Raw genomic sequence first — 26,870 nt, 5'->3', positions numbered from 1 at the left:
ACCTAGGTGCACACACCTGCTCCAGAGAAGCTCGTCCAGGGCCCAGGGCGGAGGTACCTGCACTCTCATGACGCATTTAAAAAGAACGCGGTCACTCTGTGTACTAACGGATCTAAGCTGCATTCAGCAGACGAGCAAACTGCAGGATCTATTATATTATTTTTAAAAAACTGTAAAAGTATTTATCCATCTATGTAAAAAAAGAAAGAAAAAACAACAAAAAAAAGCTAGAAGCCCAACACCGGGAGAAAAGGCAGGAAATGAGCTGACCATATCTGAGTGACAATTGTTTTACCCAAAGAAACATGATGAGAAATGTTAAATAATTCTAAATCGGCTAGTGCGGCCGCCACGTAAGTAAGTTTTCTATCTTTATATACAGTAGTTCTTGGCTTGCACTCACTGAACTGAGCCAATTGAGTTTTTTTTTTTTTTTGTGGGAGGGTGGCTGCACTGGGTCTTCATTGCTGCGCGTGGGCTTTCTCTAGCTGTGCCGAGCGGGGGCTCCTCTTCGTTGCGGTGCGCGGGCTTCTCACTGCGGTGGCTTCTCTTGTTGCGGAGCACGGGCTCTAGGCCCGCGGCCTTCAGTAGTTGTGGCTCATGGGCTTCAGTAGTTGTGGCCCAAGGGCTCTAGAGCGCAGGCTCAGTAGCTGTGGCGCACGGGCCTAGTTGCTCCGCGGCATGTGGGATCTTCCCGGCCCAGGGCTTGAACCCGTGTCCCCTGCATTGGCAGGAGGATTCTTAACCACCGCGCCCCCAGGGAAGTCCCACCAAGTGAGTGAGTTTGAATTCACTGAACCGCGCCTTAAAAGTATTCAAGATACTGCTATTTACTAGACGTTTTAACATTTCTTTGCTGGACAGCTTATCTCATACTTTATATTGAAAACTAATAGTGCACTGTTTTCACGGTCAAAACCACTAAGTAGCTTGCTTCCGACTTTACAGTTAGTTAACAGTATTGTCAACTTGCTCAACATAGTCAGCCCCGCTACTCAGATCTTGCCAAAATCTTCAGAGAACCATAGCACAAACTCAGATACCTAACTAACTTGAAGACGACTCCAGAAGGTATGGTATGCCTTGTGGGAAATGGAAGCGTCACTGTCCGTAAGTGTTCAGCAGTTTCCTACAGAAGGAAGCACCAGCTGGAACGTATTTACACCACCTACTCAATTCATGCTAAGCATAATTTGAACAAAGCTAAATCACAGGTTTAGCAAGATCCCTACCAGATAAAATTTAGCTTAACTTAGTACCCAGATTGTTTACTGTTGTGATCCAATTTGGACACACACAAAATGTCCTTTCATAATCCTAGACCTTAGATGATGAGTGAACTTTTCAAAAACAAAATTAACATTTGAGCGGGTAAGTCTGCATAAAGTTACACAGAATGACAGCTTCTGAGACGGGTTAAAGGTGAGGGGAGCTACTCACAGGTACACATGCATACCACCCAAATTTTATTTTATTCTTTTGGCAAATGCAACATAATACAGATAACAAAGGTGCTAATTTTAGGGACAAGTCTGAAACAAGGAGAACGCAAATATATTATTTCATGTCAGGGAACAGTAACTGAATCATAACTGGAAGTGCATTAAATTACTTCCCCAGGGTCTTCCTAAGGACCAAAGGTAGACAGAAATGGCCTGTTTTACATAAGTTCACAGACACCTCGAGGCAGTCACCATTCAAGGGACAGTTGTGCACCCTAGGGTTTAGTTCTCAGAGCTGGAGTTGCCTTTGCTTCTCCTCCCAGGCAGAGGGAAGCTCGGTTTGCTCTGGGGCTGGGAGAGTTTGCGGGCTAGCAGGGTGAAGGGCTCGATCAGGGTCTTGCGGTCTGTGACCGTCACCTCCCACAGATGCACCTTCTCACTCCTGGCCCACCGCTGTGCCACTTCGGCGTCCACTTGTCTCTGCTCAGAAAGGTCAGTTTTGTTTCCTAACACGACAATGGCCACCTGAAAGAAACGGGTAAAAAAGATCACACTTTGCCAGCATCAGTTCCTAGACAAAACGGAGGAAGAAAACTGTCCCATTTAACAAAGTGCTTCATCCAAACTGATCCTCAGGCGTGAGGCTGAAGGGTAAAGGGCATTACCTCACCCCTCCTCGCTTGGTGTATCTCCTTAAAAACGCAGATGCTCTACAGGCTGCTGACTATGCAACAGCTGAAGTTACTCAACTCCGGGTACGGCTGGAAGACAAACTTGGGGAAATCACTATCGGAAGACAGACTTGGGGAAATCACTATCGAGGGTACAGATAACAGTTTGACTGAGGTGTGTCTACATTTCAGTTTAGCTCTACCTGCTGTCTGGGAAACCTGCGATACGTACTTGAAGATACAACCACGGAACTTCTGGAGCCGTGAGAGGTCTGCAGCCCTGGGGCCTGAGTTCCTTGAGAACGGGAATTGTTGTGCCCGCAGGGCACAGTGGGGGAGGTGTCCTAGGTGTCCTAGGCTCGGGGCCACCTCCAACGCGGTCCCTTCCTAGAAACCCTCAGGCCGAGGGCTGCTGCTTCTGCCTTGCGCCCCCTGTCCCCTGCTCCCCGGCCCGGCTGTTGCTGCCCATCCCAGCGCTGGCCCGTGGTCACCCCACACGCTACTCCCGTCATACTGGTGGTGATTTCAGCAGCCCTGGGGGTGACCCGATAACCTCATCCCTCAGCTCCTTGACTTCAGAGATCCTAACTGCCCTCCTGACCTCAGCCACTCGCTCCCACGAACCAGGACAACCACTCTCCTCTCTGACCTCGAGTGCGGGAATCCCGCTCCGCCCGCTGCCTTCCTGGTTCATCCCCCGCACCCCTCTGCAGCAATCCCGCAAGCACCGCAGGGACCCACGAGCCCCAGCGCTACCACCTCTGTCTCGGTCCTGCAACCCCGCTGCTGCCCTCGGCGCTCCCCGCGCCGAGCTTCTCCTCGTTCGCTCCCTCGCCATCGTCATCACGCCGTATGCCCCCGCCGCCACCTCGGTTAAGTTGAACTCTTAACTGTACCTTTTGCCGACACCATTTACCGAACGTGGCGGGAGAAAACACAACCCCGCTGGCCGGTCCCGGCTCGTAACCACCGACCTCCAGCGCGCTGCTGTTCTCCAGCAAACACATCACGTTCCCGCCACTTCCCCTGGAAGGACGGCATCTCCTACCTTGGTCCTCCTCCAACCTCCACCGTTCCCTCTGCCTTCCCCGTCTCACCCTCAGCTGATGTCCACACTACGTCAGCAAGAAGACAGGAGCAACTAGAAGGGAACTGTCAGGTGCTTCCACCGCCACGTCTACCAGCCCCACGGTCCTCTAAGCCCATGTCCCCACGCTCTTCAACCTGGACAAGGTGTCACTCCATCGGCTATCCCCTCACCTGCGTCTCTCCGCTGAATCATCCCACTGCGTACAACCATCTCTCTCATCTGAAAAACAAAACCCTCTGATACATCCTTCTCCAGCTCCTCTCTGTTCCCCTTTTAGGGGACAATATATTTACCCTTTGACTCAAAACTCTTTCAAAGAGCTATGTTTGCTGTGCTCAACTCTCTCACATCCAGTCCATCAGACTCTGTCTCACCGTTTCACTAAAACTGTCGTCGTTGAGATCTCCCAAGTTACTAAAGCTGGCCACCTCTCGGCTCTTTTGATCTGCCTTTAGTATCTGACATAGCTTGGTCACTTCCTACCTTTTAAAGTGCCGACTTTACTTGCCTTCTGGGTCACCCTTATCTCTTGGTGTTCCTCGTACTTCAAAGGCCACTTTGTAGACTCCTTTGCTGCCTTCTCACTTCTCCAGCTGGTAAATGTCAAAGTGCTCTAGAGCGAGAGCATCTGAACTAAACTCTGCTTCTCACCTTGTCCCTCAAGGTGAAAGTCAACAGAGTAATTTTTTTTTTTGGCCGCACAGCATGCGGGATCTTAGTTCCCCAACCAGGGATCAAACATACGCCCCCTATAGTGGAAGTGTGGAGTCTTAACCACTGGACCACCAGGGAAGTCCCAGAGTGATCATTTTAAAACAAAACAAAAGATGAGACTTCCTGAGAGAGTGGCATGGACATACATACACTACCAAATGTAAAATAGACAGCTAATGGGAAGCAGCCGCATAGCACAGGGAGATCAGCTCGGTGCTTTGTGACCACCTAGAGGGGTGGGATAGGGAGGGTGGGAGGGAGACGCAAGAGGGAGGGGATATGGGGATATATGTATGCGTATAGCTGATTCACTTTGTTATAAAGCAGAAACTAACACCATTGTAAAGCAATTATACTCCAATGCAGGGGGCCTGGGTTCAATCCCTGGTCAGGGAACTAGATCCCACATGCATGCCGCAACTAAGGAGCCCGCCTGCAGCAACTAAGACTTGGTGCAACCAAATAAATATTAAAATAATAATAAAAATAAGTCAAAAGAGGTTCAACTTCGTTCACATTAAGGACAAATGAAACTATGAAAATACCATTTCACCCAGAAGAGTCACAAAATCCAAAAATTTAACCACACACTGTTGTCAGGACTGAAGAAACAGGCATTTTCATACCATTCCTATGGACAGTAACTTGTCACTATATTTACCTTTAACTCAAGAACCTAACTTCTGCTGGTTGATCTTTCAACTCTACGTTAAAATGTACAAAATAACAAATGTCTAAGATTCTTCACTGCAGCATAGTTCATGATAGCAAATGACCAGAGAAAACCTAAGTCCCCATCAATCTGAGACTGGTTAAATAAGTATGATACATCTACAGCCACACAGTGAATACTAGGCATCAGTTAAAAAAAAAAAAAAAAGGAATCTGAGTACTGCTATGGAAAGAACTCCAAGATATATTACATGAAAAATACAAGGTGTGGGGGGCTCCCCTGGTGGCGCAGTGGTTGAGAATCTGCCTGCCAATGCAGGGGACACGGGTTCGAGCCCTGGTCTGGGAAGATCCCACATGCCGCGGAGCGGCTGGGGCCATGAGCCACAACTACTGAGCCTGTGCGTCTGGAGCCTGTGCTCCGCAACAAGAGAGGCCGCGACAGTGAGAGGCCCGCGCACCGCGATGAAGAGTGGCCCCCGCTTGCCACTAGAGAAAGCCCTCGCACAGAAACGAAGACCCAACACAGCCAAAAATAAATAAATAAATTTATTAAAAAAAAAAATACAAGGTGTACAACAATATGCTACCTTTGGTACAACAGAGAGAAAAATAAGAAAAAATTATATACATTTCTGTTTGCTTGTATTTACACAGAGAAACTCTGGAAGGACGCCCCCAGACTAGGAAAGGGGTAAAACATTAAAACAGCATGCTTGAGGTACAGGACACAGACGGTTGAACCCAGGGGTGGGAACAAGTTCACTAGAGTCCTCTCTATAGATCATTTTCATTTTTGAACCATGTGCAACCATTACCCTTTCAATTTTTTAAAACAGACATGAAAACAAGTGCGTGCCACCCAAGCTAGACCCTGCCATCCCTTTGCCTCCCATCCCGAGGCGCCCTCAGCTCTGCCTCCTCCCAGCCCCGCCCGCTCTGGCCTCAATGCTGCTCCTGGCGCAACATGCTCCCGCCCCCGCCCCTGCTCAGCTGGGGCCTCCGCCTGGAGCAGCCTCCTCTAGACATCGGCTTGTGCCCTTCCCTCACACCCTTCAAATCTCTGCTGCAAGTCACCTCACCAGGCCTCCCCGTATCACCTACAGAAAGCAGTGCCCTCACTCCCCACTCTGCTTGACGTTTCTTCCTACACTGCATCACTCCTCACAATACATACTTGTTCGTTGTCCCTCTCTCCCCCACCCCCCAGACAGAAGCTTTATGGCAACAGGGACTCTGTTCTATTCTCTACTGTATTCCCTCCGCCTCACCTAGAACAGTGCCAGGCACATAGCCCAGTAAGCATCTGCTATCAAAACTACAATGAGGTAGCACCTCACACTGGTCAGAATGGCCATCATCAAAAAAATCTACAAACAATAAGTGCTGGAGAACAGGGAACCCTCCTACACTCTTGGTGAGAATGGAAATTGATACAGCCACTATGGAGAACAGTATGGAGGTTCCTTAAAAAACGAAAAATAGAACTACGGTATGATCCCGCAATCTCACTCCTGGATATATATCCGGAGAAAACTCTAATTCGAAAAAATACATGCACCTCAATGTTCACTGCAGCACTATGCACAGTAGCCAAAACCTGGAAACGACCTAAATGCCCATCAACAGATGAATGGATAAAAGTAGACATGGTACATATACACAATGGAATATTACTCAGCCGTAAAAAGAAACAAAATGCCATCTGCAGCAACATGCATGCAGCTAGAGATTATCGTACTAAGTGAAGTAAGTCAGACAGAGTAAGACAAATATCATATCACTTATATGTGGCATCTAAAGTATGACACAAGTGAACTTATCTACGAAACAGAAACAGACTCACATAGAAAACAGACTGGTGGGTGCCAAGGGGGAGGGGGTGGGGGAGGGATGGAGTGGGAGGCTGGGGTGAGCAGATGCGAACTATTATATACAGGATGGATAAACAACAAGGTCCTACCGTATAGCACAGGGAACTATATTCAATATCCTGTGATAAAGCAAAATGGAAAAGAATTTTTAAAAGTATATGCATGTATAACTGAATCATTTTGCTGTATGGCAGTAATTAACACAACATTGTAAATCAACTCTACTTCAATAAAAAATTTAAAAATAAGCATTTGCTGAATGAATGTGCTTCTTAACTCCCCATAATAAGCATATGAGAAAGGTACTATTATTCTCCTTATTTTATAGATAAGGAAACTAAGGCAGAAAAGTTGAGAAGCAGAGCTAAGATTCAAGTATCAAGTACATGAGTTCACTGAACTATACTTCTAACTTTAGGGGGGCAGGGAGGGAAATCTGGGGGATTCTCCCCCAAATAATAACAGCACTTATCTGTCTCAGTGAGAAAGATGGGAAACAGGTAGAGAGGAGCCTTCATTACTTACCTTTTTATATCTTTTGAAGACTGAACCTTGTGAACGTTGTTATCTATTCACAAAGTAAGTTAGTATTCAAAATAATAAAAATAATTAAAATATCAACAACCCAGAGGTCCTTGAACAGGTGAGTGGTTAAATAAACTTCGGTACATACACACCATGGAAAACCACCCAGCGAGAAAAAGGAATGAACGACTCATACACGCAGTTACCTGGTTGACTCTCCAGAGAATTATGCTGAGTGAAAAAGGCCGATACCAAAAGGTTACAAACTGCGATTCCATTTACGTTAACACTCTTGAAATGACAAGGTTACAGAAATGGAGAACAGATAACGGTTAAGGAGGGAGAGGGGATGGGAGTGGAATGCGTGAGGCCGTAAAAGGTCCCACGAGGGGTCCCTGCAGTGCTGGAAAGCTTCCCTCACTGTATAAACGTCAGTACCTCGGTTGTGTTATTTTACTATAGTTTTGCACAGTGTTATTAGCATTGGGGGAAACTGAGTTAGGGATCTATTATTTCTTAAAATTGCATGTGAATCTACAGTTACCTCAAAATTAAAAGTATGACATAAAAAATACATAAAAATTAGGTTAAGAACACCTAGCCAGTGCTGTTAATGGGTTCATTACACGGTTCCCTAAACCCTGAGGAGTCAGCCATGCCAAGACCCAGAGAAAGACCTGCGATGAGAGAGTTCCAGGCAGGGGAACGAGCCACTGAGAAGGACTTCACAGGGGGACAAAATTATCATGCTGGAACAGCAGAAAGTTGACCACTGGAGTACAGTGACAGAGGAACAGAATGCTAAAGGTGAAAGGACAGCCATGGGCCAGATCATCTAAAACTTTACTGACCATAGTAAGAATCTTATTTTCAAATGGTAAGTGGATAGAAGCCACTAATTATTTATTAGTTCTTTACACTTCTTTTTTTTTTTTTTTTTAAGGCTAAGGACAATCCTATTTCTCCAAGAAGACAATAAAAAGCCCTAGGAAACAATGATCCCAAATAACGTGAAATGAACTATGTAGTATTTGCAATATGGAGTCATTAAAATTCAAGTTGTACATGGGAAGAAGCAAAGGCAGAAAGTCAGATGCTGGTCCTGGTTGAACTCAGTCCTGTATTTCCTGGGCTAGGGAAAAAATCATGAAGATTACAGATACTGTAAATACAATTTAATGCTTTTAAAATATTTTAATTGCCCAAAAGCCCATGCTACCATTTCAACATTATAATTCATAGCTGGCATTTTTTAACATACCCACTTACCTCTTTTTTGTCTTTGAACTTATCAATTTCTTTTTTCAGAAGCTCCACTCTTTGAAAGGATTCAAGGTTATTCACACTGTACACAAGAACAAAGCCATCAGCAAATGAAAAATAATGCTTTGGCAGCTCCACGCCTTCCTGTAGGCCTCTGGTGTCGTAAAGATGTAACTGTTCCTTGACTCCCCGATCCGTTTCCACTGAAGCCATATACACATCTTCCATTGTTTCACAGTCCTCCATTCCTGGGGTTAAAAAGGAATTACTTTTACATATACAAATATCGAATTATTATGTTATTCACCTGAAACTAATACAATGTTATGTCAATTATGCCTCAATTAAAAAAAAGCCTTTACTCTTTCTGGATAACTCAATACCAATTGTTGAGTACTTTCTCGTCCTTTAGAAGGTGGCCTTCTAGGTTCCTTATTTACTACACATAATCATATTTCCATTTACTAGCTTCTTTAAAATGAAAGGTAATTGTTACAGTAAATGAACAAAGTGCTTTTTAAGATTATTTCTTCTATATAGACATAAAAAAATAAAAATTTGGCAGTGAGATTTACTATTACTTATTTTTCAGAAGTAACTTACAAGAGTCAAAGAACTTACTATCTCAATTGGAGAATTAAGGGCTGATTTTTAAAGTACCTTCAACAACTAAGTGGCCCCATTTTCTTTTTATTTCTTTTTTTTTTTTTTTTTGCGGTACACGGGCCTCTCACTGTTGTGGCCTCTCCCGTTGGGGAGCACAGGCTCCGGACGCGCAGGCTCAGCGGCCATGGCTCACGGGCCCAGCCGCTCCGCGGCATGTGGGATCTTCCCGGACCGGGGCACGAACCCGCGTCCCCTGCATCGGCAGGCGGACTCCCAACCACTGCGCCCCCAGGGGAGCCCCCATTTTCTTTTTCCTCAGCGCCAAGGACAGGACCTGGGTAAGTTTGATTTTTCTCTGTACAATTTCCACTGTTTCCAGGGTCTGTTTCAAGGACTCAGAAATGTACATGTCCAGTCTGGGTCTAGGCACCAGGCCTTAATTCCCAAGTACCTACTGTGCACTTTTGTGTGAATGTCCTCCAAGTCCTTCAAACTAACAGGACTTGTTATCTTTCCTGCCCCACCTGCCCCTCCTCCTTGCTTTTGTCCCTTGATCACCATCCACCTGGTCAGTCTTCAGCGTTCTCTTTGAACAAGGAAAGTATGGGTGAATGTGGTCCTAAATCAGCCACTCTACACCTGAGACATCTGTTCGATCCACTGCCTGCTTCCACTCCCCCTGGCTTGCTCCCTTCACCTGAATGACTGCAACAGCTCAGGAAACACCTGGTCAACACCTCATCCTTTCCAGGCTCTGCTGAAACGTCAGCTCTGTAGATTTTCTTCAGATTATCCACTTCCCTCCATCCTGCTCTTACTGTGCCTTGTACAGGTAATACCACTTCACCCTAAACTCGTTTCGTATCTGTCCCCTCCGGAGCTGCAGTGGAAACTCCTCGAGAGCCAGGACTGTGGCTAATCTCTCTTCGGAGCTCTGAGGACTAACGAATTGACTTACATACATAGAAAGTCCTTAGTAAACGTCTGAATGAATGAATGAATGCGTGAGCTCATAACTGGTGCCCCAATTTCATTCCCCTGCTCACCTGAATGATGAGCCCTGTAAAATCCATTTGACTTTGCTCCATTTCTGTGGGTTTTGTCTCTTCTACTCACCTAGAACTTCCTCAAGAGAAACAACACTTCTGTGTACACAGCAAGTATGCAACAACCATTTGTGGATGAGGGGATTAAGGTGAGAAGATGAACACTTTGAATGTTAATGACTAGTGCAAGAGGTAGTCTATGGAGACATAAACTTATTGGGCTTCGATTACAAAAAATTTAAAAGCAAAAACTACCAAGACTTTTGTTCTGTCCACCAAAAGCCAGTCTGGTTCCCTTCCTTCTCCCATTAAGCTTAGACCTTTTGAGATTTTCTCACCCTATACATCAAGTGAAGCTACGACTCTGCATCTCCTCTGCCACTCCACGCCACCTCTGTCCTAGCAGGAGACTAAGGCTGCACTTCTAGAAAGGGTAAAACAGGCTGCTGAGATGTGGGACAGAGGGTATGAGTCCGCAGTGAAAACAAGGGGCAACTCAGTGACGTGCCCCCTCTGCTCCCAAAACTTCGGCGGCCAACTCTTTATCCTCTAGGCGGAGGGATCTGGGGAATCTGGCCAGTGAAAACAGAGAAATCCTAAATATGCTAACCTCTGAGGTAAACCAACAAATGCCCCACCCAGGTCACCTTATAATGAAGCAAGGTCATGAATCCTATCCGCATGCTTAGAGCTTTAAATTAGCTTTTCAGTTCTCCATTCTTAATTACAAGCAGACAACCAAGGATTACCAGATACCTGAGAAAGAGACCAAAATTCAGGAAAGAGCACCTGAAAAGAAAAAGACTGTGCAAAGAAAAGAAAACAGACCAAAAAACTACCAAATATTATACTCAAAGAGATAAGATAGTGCATCCATGAAATAACAGGATACTAAGAAATGAAAACTCAGTAGAAGGGCTGAAAAATAAAGATGGGGAAAATTCCCATAGAGTGGAACAAAATGCTGAGAAATTTCAAACAGAAGAGAAATTTTAAAAATCAGAGGACGAGTCCAGAAGATCCAGCATCCAAAAAGAGAGCTCCAGAAAGAGAGAACACAGAAGAGAAATAATTCAGAGCTGAAGAACACACATTTCCACATTGAAAGGGAGTTCCAGAAAGAGAGAACAGAGAACACAGAAGAGAAGTAATTCAGAGCTGAAGAACACACATCTCCATATTGAAAGGGCCCACCAGGTGCCCAGCACCGTGGATGAACACAGACTGATCCTATGATACACCACTGCGAATTTCAGAGCACTGGGGAGAGAGCCTACAAAAGCGTCCACATCCGAAGCAAAAAGAATCATGATGGCTTCTGGCCTCTCAGAAGCACTGGAAGAAGATATTAGAATCTGGTAAACTGAAGGTACACAGGGTCTATGAGCCTGCGATTTCATTCCTAGGTATATCCCCCCAGACCTTGTCCAAATCATAGCTGGGATACGTGTATAAGACTCTTCACAGCAGCACTATTTCTAATAGCCCCAAACTGGAAACAACCCAAATGTTCATCAAGATACAAGAGGTAAATAGGGACTTCCATGGCGGTCCAGTGGATAAGACGCCACACTCCCAATGCAGGTGACACGGGTTTGATCCCTGGTCAGGGAACCAAGATCCCACATGCCACATGCCACACGGGGCGGGGAAAAAAAAAAAAAGATACAAGAGGTAAATAAATGGAGGTATACTGAGACAATATACCTATCGTGAAAATTACACCACACCTACTTAAAACAATATGGATGAGTCTTACAAATATAATGTTGAGTGAAAAAAAACAAACACTGAAAAATTTATACAGTATGATTCCGTTGATATCAAGTCAGTAAGAGACAAAAATAAACGATGTCATCCAGTGATACATACACAGGTGGCAAAACAATAAAGAAAAGAAGGGATTAACCAAAAGTCAAGGGAAGGGCTGAGTTTTGATTGAAGAGAGGAACACGGGGAGCTGACGAGAGTACCCGCGGTCTTCTACCTTTTGACCTGTGCGGAGGTTATGCAAAGGTTTTGTAATTATTCATTAAACCACATGCGTGTTTTATGCACTTTTCTATATGTATGATGCATTTTATAATAAAAGAAGGAGAAAAGATGATAATGGACCAATGCTTTCAAAATTTTGGAAGGAACTTATTCTCCATCTAGAATCCTATACCCATCAAAATTATAACTCAACTGTGAATGAAAGTAAAGACATTTTCAAACACGTGAAGCCTCAGAATACGTATCATGCACATTTTCTCAGGAAACTCTTTGAGGGAGGCCCGCCATCAAAATTAACATGTAATCATAGAAAGAGGAAGACACCAGATTCGGAAAACAAAACCTCACATGAGAGTAAAGGGAAGCATAGGGACAACAGTAAATACCTTTATTCAGAAGCCCCAGGATTACTACTGTGCACCAGGCATAGAGGGCATTCTGAGGGCTGTCATCACCCGATGCCTCATCCCATTGGGCAACCTTTTCAACCCCCAAAAGAGCACTGCAAGATGTGCTCCACCAAAAGAAGGGCGTAAACAGAAGGTGACAGGAGATCTAGGAAACAGGAAATCAAACCCAGGAAGAAAGAAAAAGTAAAAGGAAGTTCTATGTTGTACAATAGGCCCAGATAAGAGAACGCTAGCTCCTGGAAAAATATCCCCCCAAAAAAGGGCGGGGTGGATTACTGATATGATTGACCTCTTGGAGAAGTGAGAACCATCTGGACATGTGGAAGAATCAGCAAAAGGTATGAACAAAACTAAACAAGTGATAGAGCAAATATTAGCCTCCATAAGAAGAAAAAGAAAGAAAAGAAACAATCATAGTACATAATACTGCTCAGCTGAGAATATTTACATGTGCCAGCAGTTGTCAAAGTGTCCCTTGAGGTCTCCTTTCAGGGAACCCATATGGGCAAAACTATTTTCATAATAATATAAGACATTTGTCTTTTTCACTGTGTTGACATTTGCGCTGATGATATAAAAGTAATGATGGGTAAAACTGCTGGTGCCAGGACTTCCCTGGTGGCACAGTGGTTAAGAATCCGTCTGCCAATGCAGGGGACACGGGTTCGAGCCCTCGTCTGGGAAGATCCCACATGCCGTGGAGCGACTAAGCCCGTGTGCCACAACTACTAAGCCTGTGCTCTAGAGCTCACGTGCCACAACTACCGAGCCCACGTGCCACAACTACTGAAGCCCGTGCTCCGCAACAAGAGAAGCCACTGCAATGAGAAGCCCGTGGGAAGAAGAGTAGCCCCTGCTCGCCGCAACTAGAGAAAGCCTGCACGAAGCAACGAAGACCCAACGCAGCCAAAAATAAAATTAATTAATTGAAAAAAAATTCTCTAAAAAAAAACTGCTGAGGCCTTAGTACAAATCAAGGCAGTGGCACCAACTGTATTAGAGGTTGAATTCCTCAACACCTCATACTTGCAGTTTCAAAAGAAAAAGCCAGTTTCACTTAAGAATGTCCTTGATGAAGCAGGAAAAATTACCAAATTTATTAAATCCTAATCTATGAGTATGTATCTTTACATCTCTTTAATATTCTATGTGATTAATGAGAAGTATACATGAAGTATTTCTGCTTAATGAATAATGGTAACTGACTGGAGGAAAAGCTCTTGCGTTTGAGTTTCAAGCTGAAATAGCTTTTTTTTTTCTTCTTTTTTTTTTGGCTGTGTTGGGTCTTCCCTGCTGCGCACAGGCTTTCTCTAGTTGCGGTGTGCGGGCTTCTCATTGCAGTGGCTTCTCTTGTTGCGGAGCACGGGCTCTAGGCGTGGGCTTCAGTAGTTGCAGTGCGTGGGCTCAGTAGTTGTGGCTCGCGGGCTCTAGAGCACAGGTTCAGTTGTCACGGCACATGAGCTTAGTTGCTCCGCGGCATGTGGGATCCTCCCGGACCAGGGATCGAACGAGTGTCCCCTGTATTGGCATGAGGATTCTTAACCAACACACCACCAGAGAAGTCCCACTTCTTTTTTTTTTTTTTTTTAAAGAAGGAGTAACAGAAAAAAACCATGGTTATTCAGGGTATCTGACAGACATTTTCTCAAAGATGAATAACGAGAGCCTATCATTTCAAGGAAAATAACTGATAGTATCTGTTGTTAATGATAGTATTTGAGCTTTCAAGCAAAAATGAGAATTGTATCCATCAGCAGAAACTTGATAGCTTCCCAATACTGATGAGACTGGTGATGATATTAATAAATGGTATTTGGAAGATCTGCTTACCTCAGTTAACCAGTATTTTCCAAATGACCAATTCATAAATGTTAAGAAACCATGCATGGGTAAGAAAACCCATTTGAAGTGCAAGATAAATCAATGAGATTTTAATGTAATAGAACAGGAGAAGTTCACTGATGTGGCTTCAGACTCCACACTGCAATAACCTTTGAGTAACCGTCACTGATTGAGTTCTGGTGAAATACCAAAGAAGAAAGTCCACAATTATCTGCAAAGCTATTAAAATATTCCTACCTTTTTCAACCACATATTTGGGTGAGGCCATATTTTCTTCACATATTTCAACTAAAAAAACATATAACAGCAGATTGAATGCAAAGGCAAGCAGATACGATAACCCAGCTGCCTTCTATCAGGCTGGACATTCGATTTTCAAAAACGTAAATCAGGACTTCCCTGGTGGCGCAGTGATTGAGAGTCCGCCTGCCAATGCAGGGGACACGGGTTCGTGCCCCGGTCCGGGAAGATCCCACATGCCGCGGAGGGGCTGGGTCCGTGAGCCATGGCCGCTGAGCCTGCGCATCCGGAGCCTGTGCTCCGCGATGGGAGAGGCCACAGCAGTTAGAGGCCCGCGTACCGCAAAAAAAAAAAAAAAACAAACCAAAAAAACGTAAATCAACACTCATCTTCTCACTAAATTTTTTTGAAAATATAACTATTTTTCATTAAAATGTGTTACCTTAGCATATAATAAGTTTATTGTTATTATTTTACGTGATAAGTTCTTTTTTTAATTTCCTCAGGTTTAATCTCTAATACGATAAAAATATCCTAAGACACAGCCTACAGAAACAAAATCTGTTGGGGTTTGAAGAGGGGAAGGGGATTCTTTTTTTCCCCCTTTGGGCATCATTTACTTTTTCACTGGCATAAATTAGAATCTGAAGGTGAAAAATTCAGAACCAATAGTGCAGCACTGTGATAGGTTTTCAGACCTTCTGGCACAGGCATCGTTATTAATAAAAACCAAATATGGATTTAACCGAAGTTGTTAAATATTATTCTGGGAAGGTGGAAGAGGATCAGAGTTCATCAAAATGGTTAATAAAAGACAGAAATGTGCTTGAAGCCACCTGCCAGCGATAAATACTTCAAAGATCTATGATTCTACGTATATCTCTAAGATAAGCCTTGTTTCATTCTAACGTGATATGTCTGTCCTTCCTTACCGAACTGTGACCTCCTTAAAGCCAGAGATGCTTCTCCACCTCTAAATCCTCACAGCCTGTATCAGAGAGCAAGTACTGAACAATTATTTAACTCAATGAATGAATAAATGAATGAGATAATCCGATTCACAAAATTAGGTCATATTGCAGCAAACAGCTGTCTCTTCCATTCTTAAAACCTATACAGCAGTACTGGAAAGTCATGTTTGAAATGAGAATGAGAGATCATTCAATGTATTCTGAAGTCAGTGAGTCTGTGATTCCAAGACCACTCTTCATCATGTAAACACACTGGAAACCACATAGAGACAACATTTTTCTTACCTGTTATGACTCTTGTTCTAACAGAGTTAAGTGCAAGCACTCTGGAATTTCAACAACATAAAGATGTTTTTTTCCTTGCCCCTACTTCCCCCCCCTCATCTCTGTCGATTTCTATGACACTTTTGGTCCCTCTCGATGACACCTCACTTTTGTGCACCACCGCCCATCTTTAAGTTAGCACGACCGACAAAGGACCCTGACCAGTTCCCAGAACCTGCAGGGAAACTAGGGAAAAATAATCTTACCAATAGTATGATTCCCATAAAGGAGCTGCTCCAAAATTGCCGTTTTCCCCACAGATAACAAGCCACAAACCACAACCTTACAGCCCTTTCCCATCTTCCCTTAGGATATCACTGTGAAGAAAAGAGAAGATCTTTAAAACTGTGTACTGTTAAAAAAAAAAGAAAAAAAATCAACCTTTCCTTTTTCTTTCTTTCTGTGTTTAAATTTAATTAGTAATACATACACAGGGGGAAACTGCAAGTATAAAAAGAAATGTAGAATACGGTACATCGTTCCAAACCCCATTCCTGGTTCCCGTCCTCCCTTAATCAGTGTTACTAGTTTCCTATATATCTCTGCAGAGGTGACCTAGAGAAACATAAGAATACATGTATAGATATATGTTTGTTTTCAAACAGCATAAACACATCTTATACAAAGACTATTCCGATACTAATTAAGTCTATAGGAATCCGAACCGAATCCTAGATGAAGCAATCCTTGAAAGACTGCCTGCTCGTCAATGTTTACCTGGAAAAATAAGCATTTAAGTAAAAATTTAAGGAGGCATGAAGATAAAAATTTGGACAGAGAGTAGACATCATTTTTTAAAGAAGTATTAACACCATCAATGCAAACGTCAGTCTTTTCTCAAGAGAGTGAGAAACTGGATTTGGGGCTGTGTTAGTCGTACTTCTTTTTGCGTCACAGTTCTTCATGCTAGAAAAATTGCTCAGGCACTTTAAACTGAAAGAAAGGAAAACTCATTTCTCCTCGCTTCCTCACATACGCATGGAAGAGCAAGACTGGGTAACACTTTCTTGAATTTTCCTCAAAGTTTTTATTTTCCAGAAGGCAAGGTACCAGCAGACAAGACAGAAAGGGAAAGGGGGCTCATTAAATACAACAGAAAAACTTGGGAAGAGAAGTTAAAGTTCCACATTGTCTTTTGCCTCGTTTCCTCCAGTTCTCTTACCTAGAAGTGTGAACATGCAATAGCTCTGACGAAAAAGCACGCCAAACGCCTTCAAGTCAGAAAACAACAAGAAAGTCCAGATGAGCATTCAAATAAAAGGGACGGTGGGCATCTTTCTGTATGTGTGTGCGCACATGTGTCACATATCACTATTTTTTTTATCAACACCTAAAACATTAACAAATGAACTTCCTGTAAGTCTTCTCTACTCTGTTTTCCCAAAGTCTGTAAACTTTTTTTTATCGAGGTATAGTTGATTTCCAGTGTTATGTTAGTTTCAGGTGTACAACAGAGTCAAAAATTTTATAGATTATACTCCATGTATAGTTATTATAAAATATTGGCTATCTTCTCTGTGCTGTACAATATATCCTTGTAGCTTATTTATTTTATACATAGGAGTATAATCCCCTACCCCTACTTGCCCCTCCCCTCTCTCCCCCCACTGGTAACCAGTAGTTTGTTCTATCTCTGAGTCTGTTTCTTTTTTGTTATATCCACTAGTTTGTTGTATTTTTTTAATTCCACATATAAATGATAACATACAATATTTGTCTTTTCTCTGACTTATTTCAATATGCATAATACCCTCCAGGTCCATCCACGTTGTTGCAAATAGCAAAATTTCATTCTTTTTTATGGCTGAGTAGTATTCCATTGTATATATTGATATCTTCTGTAACCATTCCTCTGTTGATGGACACTTAGGTTGCTTCCAGATCTTGGCTACTGTAAATAGTGCTGCAACAAACATTGGGATGTAGGTATCTTTTCAAATTTGCATGTTTGTTTTCTTCGGATATATACCCAGGAGTGGAAATGCTCGATCATATGGCAGCTCTATGTTTAGGTTTTTGAAGAACCTCCATATTGTTTTCCACAGTGGCTGCACCAGTTTACATTGCCACCAACAGTGCAAGGGGGTCCCCCTTTCCTCCACATCCTTGCCTACGTTTGTTATTTGTAGACTTTTGGATGATAGCCACTCTAACAGGTGTGAGGTGATATCTCATTGTGGTTTTGATTTGCATTTCTCTAATGATGAACGACACTGAGCATCTTTTCATGTGCCTGTTGGCCATCAGTGTGTCTTTGAAAAAGTGTCTATTTAGGTCCACCGCCCATTTTTAAATTGGGGTCTTTTTTATATTGAATTGTATGAGTTGTATTTTGGATATTAAGCCCTTAGCAGTCATATCACGTGCAAATATTTTCTCCCATTCAGTAGGTTGTCTTCATTTTGTTGATGGTTTTCTCTGCTGTGCAAAAGCTTTTAAGTTTAATTAGGTGCCATTTGTTTATTTTTGCTTCTGTTTCCTTTGCCTTAGGAAACAGATTCAAAAAAGTATTTCTAAGATTTATGTCAAAGAGTGTTCTGCCTATGTTTTCTTCAGGGAGTTTTATGTTTTTTGATCTTACCTTTAGGTCTTTAATCCATTTTGAGTCTATTTTTGTGTATGGTGTTAGGGAGGGTTCTAATTTCATTCTTTTCCATGTAGCTGTCCAGTTTTCCCAGCACCCACTTACTGAAGACGCTGTCTTTTCTCCTCTCCAAGGTATATCCTTGCCTCCTTTGTCGTAGATTAGTTGTCAAAGTCCATAATTTCTTATGACCCAGATCAGCCATGACACTTATCTCCTGACATGAAAAAAAATTTTTTTTTTTTTTTGGCTGTGTTGGGTCTTTGTTGCTGTGCATGGGCTTTCTCTAGTTGCAGCCAGTGGGGCTGCCCTTCATTGTGGTGCGTGGGCTTCTCATTGCGGCGGCTTCTCTTGTTGCGGAGCACAGGCTCTATCTGTGCGAGCTTCCGTTGTTGCAGCATGGGGGCTCAGTAGTTGTGGTGCGCAGGCTCTAGAGCGCAGGCTCAGTAGTTGTGGCGCACGGGCTTAGTTGCTCCGTGGCATGTGGGATCTTCCCGGACCAGGGCTCAAACCCGTGTCCCCTGCACTGGCAGGTGGATTCTTAACCACTGTGCCACCAGGGAAGTCCCAAAGTGGATTTATTTAGAGAGAAACATGCTCCACAGACAATGTGGGCCATCTCAGAAGGTGAGAGTGGCCTTCGGACAAACACACTACACAGACAGGATGTGGGTCATCTCAGAAGGTGAGAAAGGCCCAAAGGGCTTTTAATAATATTAAAATTTAAAGGAAGTTGCCACCTAACTACATGAGAAGAGGATAAGAAAGTGATGGTGGCACGCAGAACAATTCTGTTGTCAGAAAAGGTTGCCGTTGGAATCTAAATTCTGATTTTTCTATTGTTATTTTCTATTGTTATTTCCCTTCCTCTGAAATAATATTAGGATCAGCAGATAAAGTCTGTTAAAAATATGTACTATTTTGTATTTGTGTTTGTATAAGATAAATTGGGGGATTTGTTTCAGTATTTCAGAGAAGACTTCAAGGGCAAACAGTAAAAGCAACTGAAAAGAGGTAACTCAAACACTAGGTAACGATTTTAAGGTTTTTTAGGATGGTGAGAGAAGGAAAGAAATAAAACAGATCTTGGTAAATATTTTATACCATCAAAAAGGAAACAAAGATGAGAGGGTAAGTGTGATTAATCAAAGCACACCTGAAGCATTCTAGCTTCCTAGTTGTCTTCAAGTGGGAAACAATAATACTACATAAACCTGAAGAGTAGGACTTCCCTGGTGGTGCAGTGGTTAAGAATCCGCCTGCCAATGCAGGGGACACAGGTTCGAGTCCTGGTCCGGGAAGATGCCACATGCCGCAGGGCAACTAAGCCCGTGCACCACAACTGCTGAGCCCACGCACCACAACTACCGAAGCCCGTGTGCCTAGAGCTCATGCTCCGCAACGAGAAGCCACAGTAATGAGAAGCCCACGCACTGCAATGAAGAGTAGCCCCTGCTCTCGCCGCAACTAGAGTAAAAACTGAAGATTAGTGACCTGCTTTACCATCAATTAAAAAATATGAATTCTTGGGACTTCCCTGGAAGTCCAGTGGGTAAGACTTCACCTTATAATGCAGGGGATGAGGGTTCGATCCCTGATCAGGGAGCTAAGATCCCACATGCCTCTCAGCCAAAACACCAAAACATAAAAACAGAAGCAATATTGTAACAAATTCAATAAAGACTTTAAAAATGGTCCACGTCAAAAAATCTTTAAGAAAAAGAATTCTTGAAGTATAAACTACTGTGTATAAAATAAATAAGCTACAAGGCTACATTGTACAGCGGGCCTCTCACTGCTGTGGCCTCTCTCATTGCGGAGCACAGGCTCCGGATGCGCAGGCTCAGCGGCCATGGCTCACGGGCCCAGCCGTTTCACGGCATGTGGGATCTTCCCAGACCGGGGCACGAACCCGTGTCCCCTGCATCGGCAGGCGGACTCTCAACCACTGCACCACCAGGGAAGCCCCAAAAAATTAATTTTTTCGAAGTATGTGTTCTGTAAAAAAAATTAATATCTAATGTAAGATTTTGAATGAATAACATTAAATACACATACAAAAACACTTTATTTTCCATATATGATCATGATGGCAGGGACTCACATTACATATAAGAAAGTTGTTCTCACACATATATATTCAATATGTACAAAATAAAACCTACTAAAAGGTTAGTTCTATAAGCATTATAATATTTCATAATTCCCAAACACAATAAATAGGCACCATTCCCTTCCAAATATAAAGGGAGGTCATCTGCGGCACCCTGAAAGGGCAGGGAATCACATGAATAGATCCTGGGGGTGGCCACGCCTCCTACTAAACCCAGGTTTCCAGAGTTTGAAAGGCCGCAGAGTAGATGGATGACCTTTAAGGTCACTTCTAATACTGTAACGCTATGAGAGCGGAAACTACTTACCCGGAAACTGCATCAACACGAGGTTAATACAAAAAGCGGTAGCTACAGCTACCTGTATAGTCCCTACCCTGAGAAACTGCTGGATGATACAATTCAATCTGTGACCTATTAATCCCTGACAGTCTGATGTAAATGACTAAGAGTGTGTGCTTAACAGGCAAAATCCAATGCCGTCTAAATACATATTGCTTTGCTTTCCAGGCTAATCAATAATGTGTCTAGAGAATAAAAATTGATCTGATCCATTCTGCTGAAAACACTCAGCTTGGTCAGTATTCTCTTTGAACAGCCATCAGAAAGAGCTACCCAGAATTGTCAGTACTTCTGTTCTTCCTCTGTTCTTCTAAGGAAATCATTGTAGTTTTAAAGTAAAACACAATTTTTTAATGCAAACTGAAAAATATTATCACCACAACACTGTTAACGTCATAAAGAGATGTTATAGATCTTATTATGCAAGCATTACAGGAAGAAAACCTCTACACTCCGTATTTGTTTATGTAAACATCATGGATTGTGTGCAATACTTTCACTTAGCCATAGATGAATACACTTAACATACATAAACACATATAGAGTTTTGCAAACAATACTGCCCAAAATGAAATACAAAAAACAGATTCCAGTAACCATTCTTTTACTCATTCACTAAATATTTACTGAGAGATTATCCTAATGCCAGGCATTAGGGACAAACTAGGAGGCAAAATCAGAAATGATCCCTGCCCTCAGGAATCTCAAAATCAATTGAAAATACCAATCCAAATCTTGCAAAATTGCTAATTGAGAAACTGCAAACTGCAAATCAACAAACGAAACTGCAAAACCTAATTAAGAAATAGCAGTGATTAATCACATTGCCAGCATCTTCTTTCCAAATGATTATTCCACCTTTGTAGTCAATCGTTCTTGACTAATTTTCCTCATAACCCACATCTGATCCATCAATAAACCCTCTACCTTTCAAACACATCCAAGGCTGGACCACCTAGCACCTCCATCACTCATGAAGTAGTCCAAGGCACTACAGTCTCTCATCTGATCTCTCAAAGATGTCCACATCATAATCCCCCAAATCTATGAGTATTCTACTTTACATGGTAAAAAAAAAAGACTTTGTGGTTGTGACTAAATGAAGAACCTTGAGATGGGGAGATTATCCTGGATTATCTGAGTGGACTCAATGTAATCACAAGTGTCTTTATAAGGAGGAGACAAGAGTGGCAGAAGTGAGAGAGAGAGAGATTTGAAGATGCTATAATGCTGGCTTTGAAGATGAAGAGGCCAGAAACCAAGGGATGCAGGTGGCCTCCAGAAGCTGGAAAAGTTAAGGAAATGGAGTCTCCCCTAGCACCCCTAAAAGGAACACAGCTCGACTGACAACTCGATATTAGCCTAGTGAGATTTCTGACCTACAGACCTATAAGACGATAAACATGTACTCTTTATTTTTTTATTGTTTAATTTTTTGGCCGTGCCACATGGCATGTGGGATCTCTGGTTCCCCAACCAGAGATCGAACCCGTGCCCCCTGCATTTGAGGTGCAGAGTCCTAACCACAGGACCACCAGGGAAGTCCCTTTGTACTCTTTTAAGCCAGTAAATTTGCTGTAATTTGTTATAACAGCAACAGGAAAATGAATACAACCTCCTAACCGTCCACACTTTTTCCCTTCTTCCTTTTAGCCTCAAATAATCCTTTTTCTTTTTTTCCTTTGGCCACGCTGCGCAGGCTTGCGGGATCTTAGTTCCCCAACCAGGGATCGAACCCAGGCCAAGGCAGAGAAAGCTGAGTCCTAACCACTGGACCACCAGGGAATTCCCCAAGTGATCCTTTTAAAATGTAGGTCACATGAAGTCACCCTTCTGCTCAACATCGTCCCATCGTTTCCAATCTCAGAAAGTTTGAAAACCCAAAGTCCGTAAGAACATTCGTCTCCTTGATGTCACGGGCCAGTTTCCCCTCTGCCTCCTTGCTGGTCCTTTATTAACACAGGCACGCTCCAGCCCTGGCGCTGTTCTCCCTGACTGAAATCAGTCCCCACACCTCCAAGGTCTTTTCTCAAATGCCACTTCTCAACACTTACCTGAATATTCCACCCAAAATTTCCACCCCTGCCCCAACACGCCCTACCCGTCCCCTCCCCTTAATATTTGTCCTTAACACTTATCACAGAGCATAATATACATGTTATGTCTATTGTCCTTTTCCAAGAAGCTAGAATTGCTGCGACGACCACTGCTACCATCCCAGCAGCTGGGCACATATGAGGCCCTTCAGAAATATCTGTTGAATGAATCAATGCACCTGTGAGGGCTTTTACAACGGTAAAGCTGCAATTAAAAAAACAACAACAAAGGATATTAGGAAATGGGGTAAAAAAAAATAACCAAACCCGCTAATTTACAAGATAAGAGTCTCTTAAACCTTCGCCACATTTAAACTTAGAATTCGTAAGAGAATTAAACCACATGACTTTTCTAAAATGAAAATATTCTGGAGATGCAAAAAAGCTAGTAAATAAACTGTCAATAAAGAACGCAACAAAAAACGCCTGCGTTTTCTCGGCTTTTTTCCCCAAAACACTCGTACCTGACGACCAGATTTGGGCATATAAATATTTCGCCTTCCTAAAAAGACCGTGGTTCTTACGTAGCAAATGTGGGACCAGATCTGCAAGCAGGAAAGGCACGGACCCGGGAAGGCGAGGACCTGCCTGCAACACCCCCTCCCCTCCCCCCCATCCTTTTGGTGCAAAATTCCTCGGAGCGGGGCCTGCAGCCCCAATTGCTCCGGGGGGGACAGACGCGGCTCCCACCGCCAAGACCCCGTACCTCGAGTGCCCCACCTGCCGGCTGGGGCAGCGCCGCCGGGGCCCCCAGTTTCTGCGCGCGTCCGGGGAAAGCGGGGAGCCCACAGCGGCCCCCACCCCAAGTGAGGCGCCCGCAGCGCAAAGCGGCCCCGCCGGACGCCCCCGACAGACCCGCAGGCCCAGAGGGGAGCGGCGCGCGGGCTGCACGGCAGCACCGCGGGCTGCGGCCCCGGGAGCCCCGCTCCCAACTTGCCTCCTCGCGGCGGCGGGATGTCGGGACGCTCTCCAGCCCAGGCCTTGCCGCGGACGGTCGCCGCCGGCTCGCCTCCGCCTCTCAGGCTCGAATCCCGGGGAGCGGGGGACGGGACCCGCGGACAGGTTGCGCCGGCCTAACCCCGCCCAGCGGGCTCTCTGCTGGAACTACATGGCCCATGAGGCTCTGCGCGGCCGCCGCTTTCCACCGGAAGGAGGCTCGCAGAGGAGGGGGAGGAGCGCGGAAGGGATTGTGGGAGAAAGGGTCGTTCCTTTCCGTTTGGCGGCAGCCATCAGGTAGGTTGTGGTGGGATATTGCCTATTCTATCCGCCGCGGATCTCTCTTCATCTCCGCCATCCAGGCTCGGGCACCCTGCGACCTCGGAGCTCCTCCTGTCTCCTGTGCGGCGCGGGTTCGGTCGGGATGCGGGGCAGCGCGGGCGTGGAGAGGCGGCCCCCCGAGCGGGCTGGGGGGAATGCTGTGATGGCGGCGCGAATCCGAGCTGGGGCCAGAGCGTGGAGGAGAGGGAGGCGTGGGGGCTGAGGGATGGGCGGCCGGGCCTGGGGCGTCCGAAAGCGAAGCCGGGGGGCTGGGGGGAGGGAGAACATTTTTTCGAGGAGTAACCCTTGGCGGTGGCGGCGGCACCTTCCCCTTGGGGGTCCCGGCAAGGCCTCTGCAGGCCGGGCCTGGGGCGCCGCCCGCCTCGGTCCCCCGCCCCCGGGCGCCCAGGGCCTGTCGGTTCCTTCGTCCGGCAGCGGCGTGCGGGGCGCCGGGCTGGGCCGGCTGCGCCCCGCGTTCGTGCCGAGCCGTTTCTTCTTCATCGGGGCTTTCCTTGTGGTCGGTGGGGACTCGGGCGGGCGGACGGGGTCTTGTCGTTACACGTGAAAAGGATGATGTGTTTCTAATACTTGGCTTACGTCAAAGGTGAGCCGAGATGGGTGCTTACAAGTACATCCAGGAGCTGTGGAGGAAGAAGCAGTCGGACGTGATGCGCTTTCTGCTCAGGGTGCGCTGCTGGCAGTACCGCCAGCTCTCGGCGCTGCACCGGGCCCCGCGCCCCACCCGGCCCGACAAGGCGCGCAGGCTGGGCTACAAGGCCAAGCAAGGTGAGCGGGCCCTGCGCGCAAGCCGGGAGGAGATGGTGTCCCCCGGGAAGAGCCGGGAAGCGGTCTTCGGGGAGCCGTCCCCCTCGCCCAGGGCCTCGGCAGAACCCGGCTGCTGGCCTGAGATAACGGTCGGTGTCGGCGCGTTAGAGACAAGGCACTGAGTCCCGCGCGCCCTTCTGTGGCCCTTTTCTCTAAACAGGTTACGTGATATATCGCGTTCGCGTGCGCCGCGGTGGCCGCAAACGGCCGGTCCCGAAGGGCGCCACCTACGGCAAGCCCGTCCACCATGGCGTCAACCAGCTCAAGTTTGCCCGGAGCCTTCAGTCTGTTGCCGAGGTGAGTGGGTTTCGAGTCGCGCTTGCGTTGGCCGCCTCCCGGAGGAGGATTTGGCCACCTTTCCTCGTGGTTTCGTTTGGACCCAGGCGAGCCCTGTTGCGTTTAAAAAGGGGTTGGGTGATTTTTTGTGTGTTTTTGACTAATCCCAGCGAGGAGTTGGTAGCGGACTTTGTCAGTGTTTTGTTGGGAACCTGCCTTTGCTGACGTAGAGGAAAGTGCTTTATGATCAGCGTGCATCCGTGGAGCCCGCGCTTTTAAAGGGCAGCGAACGTTGTCTTGAAGAGCGCGTCTCCCCAGGCGTTAGAGAAGCTGTGTGTGTTCGCACCACTGATTTCCTGTGCTCCGTAGGAAGCTGTCTTTCTTGGCTAGTCAGTTCAGCTGTGCTCTGTTGTAGAGGTTGGCAGCAAGGGCCTGTTGCCCTCCACGAACTAAAAAGGTTTTGTGTTTCAAAGAAAAGGCAAAGAAGACCATTCGAAAGAGACTCGTGGCCTTCACAGATTTCTGTAAGAGTTTGCTAACCCTTCTATTGTGCTAGAAAAATGCATGGTTCCAGAGTACTAGATTTGGTTAGCCAGATACTAGCATTCGTGTTTTACTTGGGAAGGAGGAAGTAAGAGAGAAGGGTTTCAGATCTAAGCATGTCTGTGTGCTTTGTTTTATAGTAAGTCTCTACCTTATCGTACTTAGGGTCCCAGCCTCTGGGGAGCAAATCAGTCTAAGGATATTTATGTGTGTTGTGTAGTATGTACATCTACCTTATAATGGTCCCTGCCTCTGGGGAGAATTCTTGCCCCCTTATTGGCCACTAGGATGTGTGGGATGCTGACCTTGGACCTTTGTTTCCTGTTCTAGGAGAGAGCTGGACGCCACTGTGGGGCCCTGAGGGTCCTGAATTCTTACTGGGTGGGTGAAGATTCTACGTACAAATTTTTTGAGGTTATCCTCATTGATCCCTTCCATAAAGCTATCAGAAGAAACCCTGACACCCAGTGGATCACCAAACCAGTCCACAAGCACAGGGAGATGCGGGGGCTGACGTCTGCAGGCAGGAAGAGCCGCGGCCTCGGCAAGGGCCACAAGTTCCACCACACGATCGGTGGTTCTCGCCGCGCAGCCTGGAGAAGGCGCAATACTCTCCAGCTCCACCGCTACCGCTAATATAAGTAATGTTTGTAAAATTCTTACCTAATAAACAGTTTAGGACATCCACGTCTGCTTAAAGGTGTTTTTTAATCTGTCTGTTAAAACTAGTTGTCTGTAGATTGCTTCACTGAATGCATTGTCAAATTCTGAAAGTTAAAGTGCAATAATGTTTGAAGATTTTAAGTGATGGTGTGTCTTGTTTCTAATAAGGGAAATGCCTTTGTTTTTGCTTTATTAGGCAGTTGATATGTCCGTGTGTAAAATGCTGTCTGGTAACAATAGGTGTAAAATTCTGTAAAAGAGCGCAGAAACTAGCCGTGTAGATTTGTTGGTGCATGTGATGAAACCTACAGCTTTATTGGGGTGAGGCAATGCTCTGCTGGTTTACTCTAAAGTGGCTGTTTTATGGAGTTTGGCAAGGACAAACTTTAAATTGGGTTTTCCTTGGAAATGTGAAGGATGTCATGATCGTTTATCATGGTCATTATGCCGAAAAATAAAGTTGACTAGGGCCCACATTTTTAGACTTA

The 26,870-nt window shown here is 45.0% G+C and overlaps 2 protein-coding genes across 8 annotated transcripts; one reads left to right on the top strand and one right to left on the bottom strand.

Moving 5' to 3' along the window:
* Positions 1 to 1,443: 1,443 nt before the first annotated feature.
* On the bottom strand, positions 1,444 to 23,897 carry NKIRAS1 (NFKB inhibitor interacting Ras like 1). Of its 7 annotated transcripts, none has more exons than XM_049710138.1 (5): positions 23,756 to 23,897; positions 15,892 to 16,002; positions 14,388 to 14,438; positions 8,258 to 8,499; positions 1,444 to 1,967 (listed from the first exon to the last, which is right to left on the bottom strand). In XM_049710138.1, the coding sequence occupies exons 2-5, from the start codon at positions 15,983 to 15,985 to the stop codon at positions 1,725 to 1,727; spliced, it is 630 nt and encodes a 209-aa protein (XP_049566095.1). In that variant the 5' UTR covers positions 15,986 to 16,002; positions 23,756 to 23,897; the 3' UTR covers positions 1,444 to 1,724. The 7 variants fall into 7 exon arrangements, with proteins under 7 accessions (XP_049566095.1, XP_049566098.1, XP_049566096.1 ...); XM_049710141.1 differs by lacking the exon at positions 23,756 to 23,897 and adding an exon at positions 23,539 to 23,672; XM_049710139.1 differs by lacking the exon at positions 23,756 to 23,897 and adding an exon at positions 23,525 to 23,664.
* An 18-nt stretch (positions 23,898 to 23,915) lies between these two features.
* Positions 23,916 to 26,402, top strand: RPL15 (ribosomal protein L15). Its single transcript, XM_004271910.4, has 4 exons — positions 23,916 to 24,051; positions 24,680 to 24,861; positions 25,061 to 25,197; positions 26,050 to 26,402. The coding sequence occupies exons 2-4, from the start codon at positions 24,690 to 24,692 to the stop codon at positions 26,353 to 26,355; spliced, it is 615 nt and encodes a 204-aa protein (XP_004271958.1). The 5' UTR covers positions 23,916 to 24,051; positions 24,680 to 24,689; the 3' UTR covers positions 26,356 to 26,402.
* Positions 26,403 to 26,870: the final 468 nt, after the last annotated feature.

The sequence above is a fragment of the Orcinus orca genome, chromosome 5 (assembly GCF_937001465.1).
Source record: "Orcinus orca chromosome 5, mOrcOrc1.1, whole genome shotgun sequence".
NCBI classification, from domain to species: domain Eukaryota; kingdom Metazoa; phylum Chordata; class Mammalia; order Artiodactyla; family Delphinidae; genus Orcinus; species Orcinus orca.
The sequence above is the reverse complement of the archived record's forward strand: the minus strand, read 5'-3'. Positions and strand labels throughout refer to the sequence as shown.